We start from the raw sequence: 16,444 nt of genomic DNA, 5'->3' as shown, positions 1-16,444 counted from the left end.
AAACATCAACCAGCTGCCTCTTGCACACCTCCCACTGGGGATGTCCCCGCAACCAAGGTACATGCCCTTGACTGGAATCGAACCTGGGACCTTTCAGTCCGCAGGCCGATGCTCTATCCATTGAGTCAAACCGGTTTTGACCTGAGATTGCTTTTTAATTGCTTCTTATTTGACTAAGCAAAATTTTCATTTGTTTTGTATAGCTCAAAAGACCAATTTGACTAAAATGAGCTATGAGGCAAAATATAATTCACCTTATTTTGATATTTAGCCAATAATCAGCAGTACTCAGCAGCAGTGGAATAAGCTAATACAGTACTGACTGATGTTGCTTTATCATTGGATAAACATAAGTATGTTAACACCAATGTCTGAATTTTCAGTGTCATAATTATAATGCTGGTACCATTATTTTCATTATTCTGTAATAGCTACACTAATTTGTTTCAAATCTAGCCAATTGTGAACTTTGTGCTTTTTTTGTTTCTAATCCATTTTTTTTAAAGAAAAATCTAATGATCTGATTGAAATACCAAATCTGTGAACTCTAGGTATTCTAGATATTTAAAACGTCCAATGAATATATGGTATTATTTTTTTATTTCCTATCAAATAATTCTAATGGTACTGCTGGTACTGCACACTCTTAATAGTTTAATCTCAGAGTGAAATATCTTAACTAATGGATCTGAGTCATGCCAGCAACTAGATGATTCATATTTTAGTCTCCTGAGACCTAATTTTCCATATTGTCCCAAAGTTGTTTTTTCAGTGAGGTAAATTGTTCAGTGTGATACTTAAATTGCTATTTAACTATCATCCAATTTAAGACTGAAAGAACTGTATATTCTGTTAATAGGCTGAAACAATTAGGTTGAAGAAGGTCACTTTTTAATGTATTTCATCTTCAATGTAAATAATGTTTCCTCCCTAAATTTCCTTTAAAATGTAATATGTTCTTTAAAAATTAATTCTGACTCAAATTACGTTCTGCATTAAACTTGGAATCATGTAGGGCAAATTCAATTTCTACTCCTACTTCTTGATGATATTTTGAAATTTAGATAACAGTGATCCCCAGTGGTAAAAGTGAATTTCTAAACCTAGCTAAGGAAAATTTTCTAAAAGAAGTTACTAGTTTGTTTCTTCAATAGTTATATGATTTCCCAGTCACCTGGTGAATAAGGATAATATGAAGGTGAAATTTTCTCGAGGAAGTCCATAAAGAGAAGTAGTTTGGTGGCAATTAGGTCTATGTTGGTTTGTACAGCTTGAAACCATAGTGAACAAAATGAACCTGTGTATCTCTGAACACCATGAAAATATCTGAAGCAAAGTTATTAAAATCAAGATATCTCAATACCAATAATTTATTCGTTTTCCATCTAATATACTCTTTTCCATTTTATTTGCTTTGAAAATCTTTCTTTCTTGTTTTTATCCCATGGTTTGACAGCAGCTATTTTAGAGGAGGAGAACATATATTTAGATTATGTTTTTTGGTTTCTTCAATGGAGTACAGCATGTCTATGTGGAATTACTATGAAAAAAAATAATTTCACGCCTTATTTTTCTTCTGCTGTAATTGAGATAGTACCTATCACTTAATAAATGTGTATAACAATATTTCTTGTATCAAAATAAATTAGTTGGAAATAAGTAAAATAAAAAATTTGGCTTAAAGCTTTAATCCTTCCATGAGTTAATGAATCTTGATTTGTAGATAATTTATGTTGCTGTTGCTATTTAAAAACAAGATGGAGGCTAGCCTGTGTAGGATGATTTCTATCCTGAGATAAATGTCTTACCATAATTGGTTTTTTTCTCATTCTAATGCACACTTTTTAAAAAGGAGGTGAAGTACTTTTCTTTAGGCTTTATGTTGTTGCTGCTGCATCTTTATTAATCAGATTAGAGGTCTGGTGCACAAAATTTGTGCACTGGAGGGAGGGTATCCCTCAGCCCAGCCTGAACACTCTCCAATCTGGGACCCCTTGGAGCAGGCGTCTTCAAACTACGGCCCGCGGGCCACATGCGGCCCGCAGAGGAGTCTGATCTGGCCCGCCAGGTTTTTTGGGCAGTGAGCGCAGCCGAGGTGTTACAGTAGGAATTAGTAGTTCATATAGTCCGGCCCTCCAGCTCTCTGAGGGACCGTGATCTGGCCCCCACTTTAAAAAGTTTGAGGACGCCTGCCTTGGAGGATGTCCAACTGCCAGCAGTCACACATCCCTCTCACAATCCAGGACTGCTGGCTCCTAACCACTTGCCTGCCTGCCTGCCTGATTGCCCCTAATCACTTCTGCCTGCCAGCCTAATCACCCCTAACCCAGTGGTTGGCAAACGCATTAGTCAACAGAGCCAAATGTCAACAGTACAACGATTGAAATTTCTTTTGAGAGCCAAATTTTTTAAGCTTATTCTTCTACAGCCACTTCTTCAAAATAGACTTGCCCAGGCCATGGCATTTTGTGGAAGAGCCACACTCAAGGAGTCAAAGAGCCGCATGTGGCTCGCAAGCTGCAGTTTGCTGACTGTGGCCCTAACCACTCCCCTACCAGCCTGATCAATGCTTAACTGCTCCCCTGCCTCCAACCGCCCTACCCTGCTGGCCTGATTGCCCCCAACTGTGCTCCCCTGCCAGCCTGATCTTGCCCCCAACTGCCCTCCCTTGCTGGCCTACTGGCCCCCAACTGCCCTCCCCTGCCAAACTGGTTGTCCCCAACTGTGCTCCCTTGCCAGCCTGATCTTGCCCCAAACTGCCTTTCCCTGCTGGCCTGATCGCCCCTAACTGCCTCTGCCTGCTTGATCACCCCCAATTGCCCGCGGCTGCCATCCTGATTTTCCCCCCAACTGCCCTTTTCTACAGGTCTGATTTCGCCCCCAACTGCCCTCCTCTGCCGGCCAATTTGGTTCCAATTGGTCAGTTTCTATGCCAGTCAGCATCTCTGGGACTATCAATGGGGCCTGATCAGAAAGGCAGGGCTGATCAGCAGCCCTGGTGGAGGCCTGGAGAGAAATGGAGGCATGGCTGCTGACCAGGCCTGGAAAGAAAGAGAGGCAAGTGCTGATCAACAGCTGCCACCGAGGCTATGGTTTAGGCCACATGTGTCAAACACAAGGCCCGTGGGCCAAATCCGTCCTGCCAGGCCTTGCAATGTGGCCTGCACCGCGCTGTCATCACTGCACTCCGCTGCGTTTCCATCACAATGACAGTTTATGACTGTTCAGTAAACCATTCGGCCCGCGATTTAGGCTGGATTTTAGATTTTGGCCCCTTCTATGATTGAGTTCGACACCCCTAGTTTAGGCCCTGCTTCTCTCTTCAGGCTTCTCTCCAGGCCTGATTTGCAGCCCCTTCAGCAGTCAGTGCTGGGTTGCCATGGCAACCCAGTGCTGACTGCAGGACTTACTTCCAGTTGGTCGAGCCTCTCAGTCATTGTGGATGTGATGGACACAGGGTTTTTATATATTAGAATATTTCTTCTAAGCTTAAATATACCTTTCTTTACGCTTTATTTAAATTCCATTCAATTTTCTAGGCTATTATAAAATCAGATGACAAATATTTGTATTTCTGTAATAAATTTTGTCTGAGCTGTTCTGATTATTTTATAGGCAATACTTATTTAATATGAGGAAAATAGTAAACAAATATTATCCATGTTAAATAGATGGAAAAGAAAGAAATCAAGAGAAGCTAAGTTAAACAAATATCCTCATAGTGAATAAATAGGACAGTTTGATTTAGATTTGGATACAATGCTGTCAACATTTTAATATAATATCTGTGATGTCAACTGTTTGATCTAATTGTCAACATTTTCAAAAATGCTGATATCCTTTTTTCCCCTTTTTGCTTAGGGTGTTTATGTATTTGTGAAAAATGGGATAATGGATACAGTTCAATTTGGAAAAGGTAGGTGAATAAATCATTTGTAATTAGGAATGTTCTATTGTCTTATTAACTTGCAACATTAAAATGTGAAAAAATAAACATAGTATGTTATCCATTATTAAGTTTTAACAACAGTAAAGATACTCTGCATAGCAGTTTATAATAATAATACCAAAACAATACTATCTATAATTTATTTGACCATTATTATATGCTAGGTCATTATTATAAGCATTTTACATAACTTTTCTAATTTACTTTTTGTAGTAACTTTGTGACTTGGTATTTTAAATATTCTCCTTTTGCAGATGAGGGAACTGGGGTTTAGAAAGATTAAGTAGGTTGCCAAGACCACATAATTAGTAAGTGGCAGCATCTGAACTCAAAATGTCAAACTGTCTGTTTTATATTATATATTCATAAAGCATAAATTAGAAACATGATCCATTGTTATCAGTTACTTTTAATAAGTGCTACTTGCTGTTAAAATACTTAGTATTTTGCTATTGATTATTAGGAAACACTATACCATTTAGTCACACCCTATAATATTTGGGCTAATGTGTTTGAGTCTTTAGTTTGATAGTGGTGTTTGGCATCAGATATAGGTTCTTAATATTTTTTACCTAAGCCAGTTGTCAAAATAAATGTATAGAAGATACAAAGATCAGGGTAAAATCTTAAAAGTTTCTATGATATTGATATTGATGACCAGTATATGTATTATCATTATTTTATATATGTTATGGGAATTAATTTCAAATTATATTCTCATTAATCTTGAGGAACATCATTAAATAACTGATTGCCATTAAATAATTAACAATAATAGAAGAGTGTGGACTGCATAGAACCAATACAATTCAAATGTATAAAAAGCTAAGAAATCCAGTCTTCTGCACACTCTACATCTACTTTTTGTCTAGGCTCACTTCTCATCCTGATCATTTTTTTTTTTTAATCCTCACCCGAGGATATTTTTGCCCTTGATTTCCAGAGAGAGTAGAAGGGAGGGAGGGGGGGAATGAGAGAGAGAGAGAGAGAGAGAGAGAGAGAGAGAGAGAGAGAGAGAGAGAGAGAGAGAGAGAGGAAGAGAGCATTGATGTGAGAGACACATCAATTGGTTGCCTCCCTTGACCAGAAATTGAACCCGTGACCTTTCGATCCACAGGCCAAAGCTCTAACCACTGAGATAATCGGCCAGGGCCTGATCATCTTGATTTTAACCAAGATCAACATCGTCTCTGAGGTTACTGGGAGTAGTGGCATGCAGGATTTAATGGCTGCATGTATCCCTAGACTATTATTTAAAGTTCTCTAATAAAGTATCTATTTCATTGCTTACTGGATCCTACCAATGTTTGAGTAGATAAGGTCATAATAATTTCTATTATATGTATATAGTACTTAATCAAAAATTTACTTTATAATAATCCATATTAAGGTATTGACTGTAGCATCATATTTCATTGAAGTGTAATAACCTGTATTGTTCAGAAAGCAAATATAAAATCAGCTATGGAAGGAAGATTTAATTTTGTAACAAGTAACTATTATAACTAGCTTTTAATTTGCTGCTTAAATCATTATTTTGTATAGTTCTTTTGAAGAGTGTTTAAACCTTTTGCTATTATCTCTAAATTTTCTGCATTATACCTATTTAGAATGCCCAGTTGTATTATCATTTATATTAATTTTTCACTGATTTCTTGAGATGCATATGTTTATCTGAAGAATCCACCACGAGATTTTCTTCCAAAAGTTGGTGTGATTACAGTTTCAGGATTAGCAGGCTTGGTTTCAGCAAGAAAAGGTAGGATTAAAAAATATTTTTTCTCTCTTTTTCAATTACAGTATATTAATTTCTGAATTTTGTCACAGAAAAACTTCATATCTTTTATTGAATATTATTAGGATAGTCTACCTTAAAACATTTAGATTCTACAGTACAGCATGATTACTTTTATTAAAACCTTTTTGTGTTTTTAAGAATTTCCAAAGATGTTCAACATCACTAGTTATTATAAATGCAAATAAAAACTACAATGAGATACTACTACACACCTTTCAGAATGTCTAAAATTAAAAAAGCTCTCCCTCCTGGTAGCACACCCCTGCCTTCTGCCTTTCCCTTTCTCCTCTCCCTGCCCCCACACTCCTCCAGCCCTCCACCCCGCACACAAAAAATATGATAAAATTAAATTTAAAAGACTAACCATACCAAGTATATTTAAGAATGTAGAGCCACTGAAACTCTCAGACACTATTGCTGGGAATACAAAATGATGCAGTCATTCTGAAAATAGTTTGTCAAAAGTTTGTCATAAAATTAAAGATATGCTCACCACTCTTGGGAATTTACCCTGGAGAAATGAAAAACATGTGTATTTTTTTAAAATATATTTTATTGATTTTTTACAGAGAGGAAGAAAGAGGGATAGAGAGTTAGAAACATCGATGAGAGAGAATCATTGACCAGCTGCCTCTTGCACACCCCCCACTGGGGATGTGCCCGCAACCAAGGTACATGCTCTTGACCAGAATCGAACCCGGGACCTTTCAGTCTGCAGGTCGATGTTCTATCCACTGAGCCAAACTGGTTTTGGTGAACACAAATGTTAATAGCAACTCTATTCATAATCACCAAAAGTTGGAAATAGTCTAAATGTATTTCAGCAATTAACTAAACTGTGGAACATCATAAAAAGGAATTCTACTTGGGCAACAAAGGATGAACCATTGATACTCACAAAAATCTTGATGAATCTGAGTTAAACAAGACATTCCCAAAAAGTTTAATATTGTATGATTTCCATTGTATGATTTTTTCAAAAATACAAAACTATTGTGACAATAAACACGTCTCTGGTTCCCAGGGGTTAGGAATAGAGATAAGGTGTCAATACAAAGGGATAGCATGAGATATTTTTAGGAGCAATAGAGCTATTTTATTTTATTTTTTAAATATATTTTATTGATTTTTTTACAGAGAGGAAGAGAGAGGGATAGAGAGTTAGAAACATCGATGTGAGAGAAACATCAATCAGCTGCCTCTTGCACACTCCTTAATGGGGATGTGCCCGCAACCAAGGTACATGCCCTTGACCGGAATCGATCCTGGGACCTTTCAGTCCACAGGCCGATGCTCTCATCCACTGAGCCAAACCGATTTCGGCAATAGAGCTATTTTATATCGTGATTGTAGTGGTGGTTGCACAACTCTATATCTATATAAGATCATTTAAAAATAATATTTTAAAAAATATAGCTATTCCTATTAATATTATAATGTATTCTTTCCCATCTTCTAGAGAACTATTTTTAAAAGGTCTTAAGAATCTCTAGCTAGCAAAAAGAAAAAGATCTTGAGAGTTTTACAGTAATGTAAAACTAACCACTCAAACTACTTTTCCTTGCTTAGTCATAACAACCAATTTTCTGGAGGCTATATTAAGGATTTGAGACAGAGATATTGACATATGAGAAAAAAATGTATTCCCTCCTGATCCTGAGATTGCTGGAACTGACATCAGCCAACTCAAAATGGAGTTTGAAAAGTAGGCAAGTGACTCACCACTTTCCTTTAGTACATCACACTTAATTTATTTTCTTTCCACCCTCCTTGCACTCCATATCTCTACCAAATTTGTCCTTCCTTCCCACCGTACTACCTGTGTAGTGAGTCCTAAGACCACCTCCAGGTTTTCCCATTAGCTAGGAAGGCAGATTTATTGCAAAGATTTATTACACTGAAAGGATGCAAAGTAAAACAGCAAAGGGAAAAGGCACGTGAAGCACAACTTAGAGGAAACCAGGTATAAGTTTTCAAGAGTCCTCTCACATAGCCGAAACCTGTTTGGCTCAGTGGATAGAGCGTCAACCTGAGGACTGAAAGGTCCCAGGTTCGATTCCGGTCAAGGGTTGTGGGCACAACCCCAGTAGGGGGTGTACAAGAGGCAGCTGATGGATGTTCTCTCTCATCTATGTTTCTGATTCTCTATCTCTCTCTCTTCCTCTATGTATCAATAAAATATATTTTTTTAAAAAGAGTCCTCTCACAGTGGAGCCATATAAAGTGCTTAAATCCTCCACTAATGACTTGTGACATCATGTCATTGATATCAAGCTCTTTAGAGACTGAGTGACCAAGGTTATTATCGGGGCTGGTCATGTACATATTGTCTGTCTAGCATCTATGCAAATTCTAGACTCCCAGAAGGAAAGTATTGAGATAGTTGTTCATCATAAACCACATTACTTATACAAACAATTTAGGCACAGTGTAACATCTTATCAATCAGGGAATGTTTACTGTCATTGTAAGGAACTGCTTACCAAACAAGTACCCAGATGCCAGATAAGAGCCAGCCTGGCAAGCAGGCCTTCCTAACAATGGCAGTCTTGGACATACTCTGTTAACTCCTTTTTCCATATCTTTAAATAACTTTCTTCATAAGCATGTGGTGAATTTTGTATTTTCCACCTCTAGTTATAGAAACCGCTCAGTAGACATTATTACTGCTTCCTCTCCTTAGTCAAGTCCTTTCTAAGCATCAGTAGTCATTTTGGTCATCTTTCATTCATCCTCTGTCCACAACTAAGTTGTCAATCGTTGTCCCCAAAGTAAATTACATGGAGTTGGAAGTCACAGCTCTGAACCAGTCTGGAATCTGTTATCAGATAACTTTATTTATTTATTTATTTATTTTTTAATTTTTTAATTTTTTTTTTTTTTCTGAGAGGAAGGGAGAGGGATAGAGAGTTAGAATATCAATGAGAGAGAAACATCAATCAGCTGCCTCCTGCACATCCCCCACTGGGGACGTGCCCGCAACCAAGGTACATGCCCTTGACCAGAATCGAATCTGGGACCCTTCAGTCTGCAGGCTGATGCTCTATCCACTGAGCCAAACCGGTTTTAACTGTTTTGTTTTCCTTAAACATGTTTTCACTTTCCCTAAACTGTAAAGTTGCCTGCAAACACTGCCATATATTTTTCACCTTAGTCTTTCCTGATATATCAGATAGGCTGTTTCATTTTAAATTAAGGAATGTAAAGAGTTGTTCCAGAGAATTAAAGTACTTATCCCCAATTACAAATCCCATCATCTAACTACGGAGATCATATTTAAAGATTCTAAGGTACCCAGACAAGCATTTAAAGATACATATTGTTTTTGCAACAGTGGTCTGTTGGAATTAAGCTATGGCTTTTAGAGTGATGGGTTTCGAACTGTTTTACAGCACCCGGCGTTTGGTGGAAGTTTAGGGGTGGTATGAGGAATAGGGAAGGGAAAAGCTATGCAGGTAGTGCTCAACACTGGGCTTCCCTCCTGCGAGCTAATCAGAGTGGTTTCAAGTTTATAGGTTTTATATATGAAATTGCTAGTGACAGTCTGTCTCTAAGATTTGTTTTGAAAAGGATTTTACTGTACAAAATGGTTTGAAAATGACCCTTAGGTGCTTAGATAAGACACTTTTAGAAATGAATTGATTATCTCGTTACTTGTAATTATTAAATGGTTACTTCACTATTCCTAGTTAATGACATGAAGGAGTTATATACTTTTTAAAGTCCTTAGCTGATTAGTTAAGTGGATCTTTCACCTTCTTAAACACTTAATCATAAAAAGATATATAAAGTAAGTCCATTTCAATTTAACATGGCTTAGGATGTGAAAAAATATCTAGTTTAAAAAAGAATGAATCATCAATCACCTTTGTATAGGTAATTATCATGTTAGATTGAGAATACTTTCTTAAATTGGATGTGAAAACTAACGTATATTAATTGAATTGTGATCCTTAAGAACATCTTGATTGGTATTATTACCTAATGTGTAATTTAACATAGGGTGATGGCTTAATGGGAATAAAGATAATATTAAATTACAAAAGCATCAAGTTTTTCGTAGTATCCATTAGGAGTTTAATAGTTTCTTTAAATTTCTTAGGTTCTAGATTTAAGAAAATTGCTTATCCATTGGGATTGGCCACTTTAGGAGCAACTGTTTGTTACCCAGTTCAGTCTGTAATAATTGCAAAGGTAAGTTGTTTTAAGTGAAAGCTGCATTTCAGTATTTGTTTACATTCTTAGTATGATAATATTTTAATGTCATACAGTATCTAGAACATTTAATTTTCAGAGACATTTATTTAGTATCATCTCTTACATTGGCAGAATCACATTAGCATCTCAACATGGCAATGCCATTCCTAACTACGTGATCATCACAAATAAATAGGATGAATTTGTTTCAACATAATTCATCATTATAAATGCTATGTGATGATTAAGTTCAGAGACGCTGAATTAGAACTTATGGAGATAGCCCAACCGGTTGTAGCTCAGTGGTTGAGCATTGACCTGTCACAGTTTGATTCCTGGTCAGTGCACATGGTGGGGTTGCGGGCTCCATCCCCAGTAGGGGTCATATAGGAGTCAGCCGATCCATGATTCTCTCTCATCATTGATGTTCCTATCTCTTTCTCCCTCTCCCTTCCTCTCTGAAGTCAATAAAAATATTTTTAAAAAGAATTTACGGGAATAAATACCATTCATTCTATTGTAGAGTTATGTAAAATTCAAATAACAGAAAATTATACCTTCTGGCAGCTGTCATTTGGACAAATTAACATAATGTAAGAAACAGCCATTTGGTAGGTATCCAGACAAGATAACAGAGGCTTCTGAAAGTGGAAAATAAATACATACACATATATAAACTAAATTTTGAAACCATCTGGAACTAAGTAACATTTCCCATGAAAATCCATATTATGGTTGTTTTGTCATTTTTTTTTTTGTTTGTTTATCTGCAAATCCAAATATTTTCCTAGTAATTTTAATAACATGTGTCAGTATTTTATTTTGTTTTTAACACAGATTCTGAGTGAGGAGAGCTTTGTAATATTCAGTATTTTCTTCCTTTCTTTCCTTCTTCTTTTAATTACCAATATTTAAAATTTCCCCCTCACACTGATGCAGTGTATAGTGCTACCAAAAGGGCTTTCTGTACTTATCATTATGGAATCTCTTAAATTATTGATGTAAATAAAAATGTGTGTTCAGTACTTTAAAATGTCAAAGATATAGAACCCTCTGTAGTTTGTAATATAATTAAATTATAGAAGCATATAGCAAACAAACAGAACATTATTCATTAAATCTTATACTTGAGATAATTGATGAATAAAATAATACACTTATTTTTTTAAATCTTTCCTAAAATTAATGAAGGATTAGCTACTTAAATTCATGTAATATTAGTACAGAAAGCAACCTTTGATCTCTTTACATTCAACTTTCTCAGTTAACTGGCCCAGAAAATGTCACAGTATCTAATTTGTCTAGGGCTCTCTTCAGCTTCAGTTGTTGTACTTTCATGTTCATTTTATCTTCCCAGTGCATGATACTGCCACTGATTCTTTTTGTTTGTTTACATTAATGATAGCATGTGTTTTTAAAATAAAATTGATACCTACTCATCCTTAAATAATTTAAGTATTAAAAAAAAAGTGTAGGAGAAAACAAAGCCCCTGAAATTCATCCATTCAGAAAAATATCAGTGTTAAAATTTGATAGGATGTTATTCTAGTCATTTATTCATGCCTGTGTAGAGATAGAAAAATAGGTGGGTGTATAAGAACAGGATCATAGTATGCATTTTATTTTGAATTTAAAAAATAAAGTATTGCCGAAACCGGTTTGGCTCAATAGATAGAGCGTTGGCCTGCGGACTGAAAGGTCCTGGATTCGATTCCGGTCAAGGGCATATACCTTGACTGTGGGCACATCCCCAGTAGGGGGTGTGCAGGAGGCAGTTGGTCGATGATTCTCTCTCATAGATGTTTCTAACTCTCTATCCCTCTCTCTTCCTTTCTGTAAAAAAGCAATAAAATATATTTTAAAAAAAAAAGAAGAAAGAAAGAAAGAACCACCAGAGAACAAAAAATAAATAATTAAATAAATAAATAAATAATTAAATTCAATTTACTTTCACAGATGGAAATATAAAAAAAGAATTGCTTATCTTTAAATAAAAATTTATATGTTAAGAGTTACTAATATGAATTCCTAAAAGTTCTTTTGTGGTTAAATAATTGTTACTTAAATTTCTAGAGTTTGGACTCTTACTTTCTTTTAAATGTCTCATAACAATGTCATATGAAATATTTGGTGAATTCTAATATAACATATATATATATATTAGATATTTTATGTGAATATATATTTGTATACATTAGATAGAAATGTATATATCTATAATATGGGTCCTTTTAAAAATTTATTGGTTTTTTTTATTGATTAAGGTATTACATATGTGTCCTTGTCCCCCATTATACCCCCCCTCTCATGCCTTCACGCCCTTGGTGTCTATTGGTTAGGCTTATATGCATGCATACAAGTTCTTTGATTGATCTCTCCCCCTAGCCCCCATTCTCTCCTACCTCCCCTCTGAGGTTTGAAGGTCTGATCAATGCTTCTCTGTCTCTGGATCTGTTTTTGTTCATCAGTTTATGTTGTTTGTTGTATCCCACAAATGAGTGAGATCATGTGATATTTATCTTTCTCTGACTGGCTTACTTCACTTAACATAATGCTCTCCACAGTTCCATCCATGTTGTTGCAAATGTAAGAATTCTTTCTTTTTTATTGCAGCATAGTATTCCATTGTGAGATGTATCACAGCTTTTTAATCCACTAATCTGATGGTCACTTAGGCTGTTTTCAAATCTTAGCTGTAGTAAATTGTGCTGCTGTGAACATAGGGGTGCATATATCCCTTCTGACTGGTGTTTCTAGTTTCTTGGGATATATTCCTAGAAGTGGGATCACTGGATCAAATGGGAGTTCCATTTTTATTTTTTTGAGGATACTCCATACTATCTTCCACAGTGGCTGCACCAGTCTGCATTCCCACCACCAGTGCACAAGGGTTCCTTTTTCTCCGCATCCTCACCAGCACTTGTCATTTGTTGATTTGTGTGCTTGTTTGTTTGTTTGTTTGTTTTTATTGATTAAGGTATTACATATGTGTCCTTATTCCCACATTACCCTCCCCATCCCCACCACTCATGCCTTTACCCTCCTGTTGTCTGTGTCCATTGGTTAGGCTTATATGTATGCATACAAGTCCTTTGGTTGATTTCTCCCCCTTACCCCTTCCCCTTACCGTCCTTATGAATTGTTGATGATAACCATGCTGACAGGTGTGAGATGATACCAAATTTTCATTTTAATTTGCATCTGTCAGATGATTAGTCACTTTGAGCATATGTCTCTTAGCCTTCCTTATGTCCTCTTTTGAAAAATATCTATTTAGGACCATTGTGCATTTTTTGAGTGGGTTCTTTATCTTCCTTTTGTGAAGTTGCATGACTTCTTTGTAAATGTAGGAGATTAAACCCTTATCGGAGATAACACTGGCAAATATGTTCTCCCAAGCAGTGGGCTTTCTTGTAATTTTGTTGATGGTTTCTTTTGCTGTACAGAAGCTTTTTACTTTGATGTAGTCCCATATGTTTATTTTCTCCTTAGTTTCTGTTGCCTTAGGAGCTGTATTAATGAAGATATTGCTTCAGCATATGCCTGAGATTTTACTGCCTGTGGATACCTCTAACGTTTTTACGGTTTCCTTTCTTAAACTTAAGTTCTTTGTATGTTTTGAGTTTATTTCTATGTATGGTGTAAGTTAATGGTCTAGTTTCTTTTTTTTTTTTTTGCATGTATCTGTCCAATTTTCCCAACACCATTTATTGAAGAGACTCTCTTCCCTCCATTATATGTCTTTGCCTCCTTTGTCAAATATTAATTGAGCATAGTGGTTTGGGTCAATTTCTGGGTTTTGTATTCTATTCCATTAATCTATATATCTGTTCTTGTGACAGTACCAAACTGTTTTGAGAACAGTGGCTTTGTAATACAGCTTGAAATCTGGTATTGAGATCCCACCTAATTTTTTCTTCTTTCTCAGTATTACTGTAGCTATTCGGGGTCTTTTATTTTATTCCAGATGAATTTTTTGGACAGTTTGTTCTAGGTCTGTGAAATATGCCGTTGACATTTTAATGGGGAGTGGTAATATGGACACTTTAATGATGTTTATTCTACCAATCCATGAGCATGGTATGTTCTTCCATCTGTTTATGTCTTCCTCTATCTCTTTTTCAGTGTCCTGTAGTTTTCCAAGTAAAGGTCTTTTACCTTCTTAGTTTGGTTTATTCCTAGGTATCTTAATTTTTATGGTGCAATGGTAAATGAGATTTTTTTTAAAACTCTCTTTCTGTAAGTTCACTATTGGCATATAGAAATGCCATAGATTTCTTGGCATTGATTTTGTATCCTGCTACATTGCCAAATTCATTTATAAAGTCTAATAATTTTTTGATGGAGTCTTTAGGGTTTTCTGTGTACAGTATCATGTCATCTGCGAATAAGGACAGTTTTACATTTTCTTTTCCAATTTGTATGCCTTTAATTTCTTCTTGTCAATTGCAATGGCTAGTACTTCCAGTACTATGTCAAACAGAAATGGTGAAAATGGGCATCCCTGATTTATTCCTGTTATTAGGGGAAATGGTTTTAAATTTTGCCCATAGAGTATGATGTTGATTGTGAGTTTGTCATATATGGCTTTTATTATGTTGAGGTATGATCCCTCAATTCCCATTTTGCTGAGAGTTTTTATCAAGAAGGGTGTTGGATTTTTTTCAAATGTTTTTCTGTATCAATTGATATGACTATGATTATTATTTCTCAATTTGTTTATGTGATGAGATTTTAGTAAATGATAATGGTGACATTTCCAATCCATGACAGGAAAGATAAACAGTTTTGGGCTTTCCCATTGTTGCTCAGTGGTTAAGCATCAAAACCAGAAGGTCAGGGTTTGATTCCTGATCAGGGCACATGCCTAAATTGAGGCTCAATCCCAATCCCCAGTGTACAGGAAGCAGTCAATCAGTGATTCTCTCTCATCATTGATATTTCTATATCTCTCCCTCTCTGTTCCTCTCTGAAATCAATAAAAAATATTTTTAAAAATTTGTTTATTGATATATCATGTTTATTGATTTGCGGGTATTGCACCATCCTTACATCCATGGGATAAATTCTACTTGGTCATGGTGTATGATCTTTCTGATATACTGCTGGATCCGATTTGCTAGAATTTTGTTGAGGATTTTGGCATCTATGTGCATGAGGGATATTGGCCTGTAATTCTCTTTCATTGAGGTGTCTTTATCTGGTTTTTGTATTAGGGTAATTCTGGCTTCATAGAATGAGCTTGAAAGTGTTCCTTCCTCTTGAATTTTTTGGAATAGTCTGAGGAGGATAGGTTTTAGTTCTTCCTTGAATATTTGGTATAACTCGCCTGTGAAGCAGTCTGGCCCTGGGCTTTTTTTGCTGGAAGTTTTTTGATAACTACTTCAATTTCTTCTATAGTTATTGGCCTATTGAAATTTTTAGATTCTTCCTGATTGATTTTTGGAAGGTTATGTTTTTCTAGGACTATGTCCATTTCCTCCAGGTTGTCCAGTTTGTTGGAATAAAGTTGTTCATAGTGTTAACAATCCTTTGTATTTCTGTGGGGTGTGTTGTTATTTCACCTCTTTAATTTCTGATTTTGTTTATTTGGATCTTCTCTCTTGCTTCTTGGTGAGCCTGGATAGAGGTTCATCAATCTTGTTTATCCTTTTAAAAAATCAACTCTTGGTTTTGTTGATCTTTTGTCTCTATGCCGTTTATTTCCACTCTGATCGTTATTATTTCCTTCCTTCTGCTTACACTGGGCTTTTCTTGTTGCTCTCTTTCTAACTCTTTGAGTTGTAGGGTTAGGTAATTTATTACCATTGTTTCTTATTTTTTGCAGTAGGCTTGTAGAGTTCTGAACTTCCCTCTCAAGACTGCTTTTGCAGTGTCCCATAGATTTTGGATTGTTGTGTTTTCATTGTCATTTGTTGTCATGATGTTTTTTATTTCTTCCTTGATCTCTGTTGTAACCCAGTCAGTTTGATAGCATGCTGTTTACTCTCCATGTGTTTGATTTTTTTTGTATTGTTTTTTATTGTAGTTTATTTCCAGTTTTATGCCACTGTGATCTGAGAAGATGCTTGATATGATTTCTATCTTCTTGACTTTGAAGAGACTGCCTATATCCCAACATACGGGCAATATTTGAAAATGACCCAAGTGCACTTGAGAAGAATGTATATTCTGTGGCTTCGGGGTGAAATGTTCTGAAGATGTCAATTAATTCCATCTGTTCTAATGAGTCATTTAGGATTGATGTTTCTTTTATGATTTTTTGTTTAAAGGATTTGTCCAATGATAATAGTGGGATATTAAAGCCTCCTATTATGAGTATATTGCTGTCAGTCTCTCCCTTGGTATCCTACAGGAGTTATGTATGTATTTGGATGCTCCTGTATTGGGTGCATATATGTTTACCAGGGTTATTTCTTATTGTTGGATTGCTCCCTTTAGTATTATGAAGTGGCCTTCCTGATCTGTTGTTATGTCCTTCACTTTGAGATCTATTTTGT

General features: G+C 35.8%; 1 protein-coding gene across 2 annotated transcripts in view; it reads left to right on the top strand.

The window, feature by feature from the left end:
- Window positions 1-16,444, top strand: part of APOOL (apolipoprotein O like) — a 76,469-nt gene that overhangs the window by 39,454 nt on the left and 20,571 nt on the right. Inside the window, exons 4-6 of one of the 2 annotated variants that reach the window (XM_036439804.2) lie at window positions 3,862-3,916; window positions 5,610-5,708; window positions 9,850-9,941. In XM_036439804.2, coding sequence (XP_036295697.1) covers window positions 3,862-3,916; window positions 5,610-5,708; window positions 9,850-9,941 — 246 coding nt within the window. Of the gene's footprint in view, window positions 1-3,861; window positions 3,917-5,609; window positions 5,709-9,849; window positions 9,946-16,444 lie in introns of both variants that reach the window. The other variant, XM_045582370.1, reaches the window with a different exon arrangement.

This window comes from Pipistrellus kuhlii, unplaced genomic scaffold (assembly GCF_014108245.1).
Source record: "Pipistrellus kuhlii isolate mPipKuh1 unplaced genomic scaffold, mPipKuh1.p scaffold_m20_p_16, whole genome shotgun sequence".
Taxonomy (NCBI): domain Eukaryota; kingdom Metazoa; phylum Chordata; class Mammalia; order Chiroptera; family Vespertilionidae; genus Pipistrellus; species Pipistrellus kuhlii.
The sequence above is the reverse complement of the archived record's forward strand: the minus strand, read 5'-3'. Positions and strand labels throughout refer to the sequence as shown.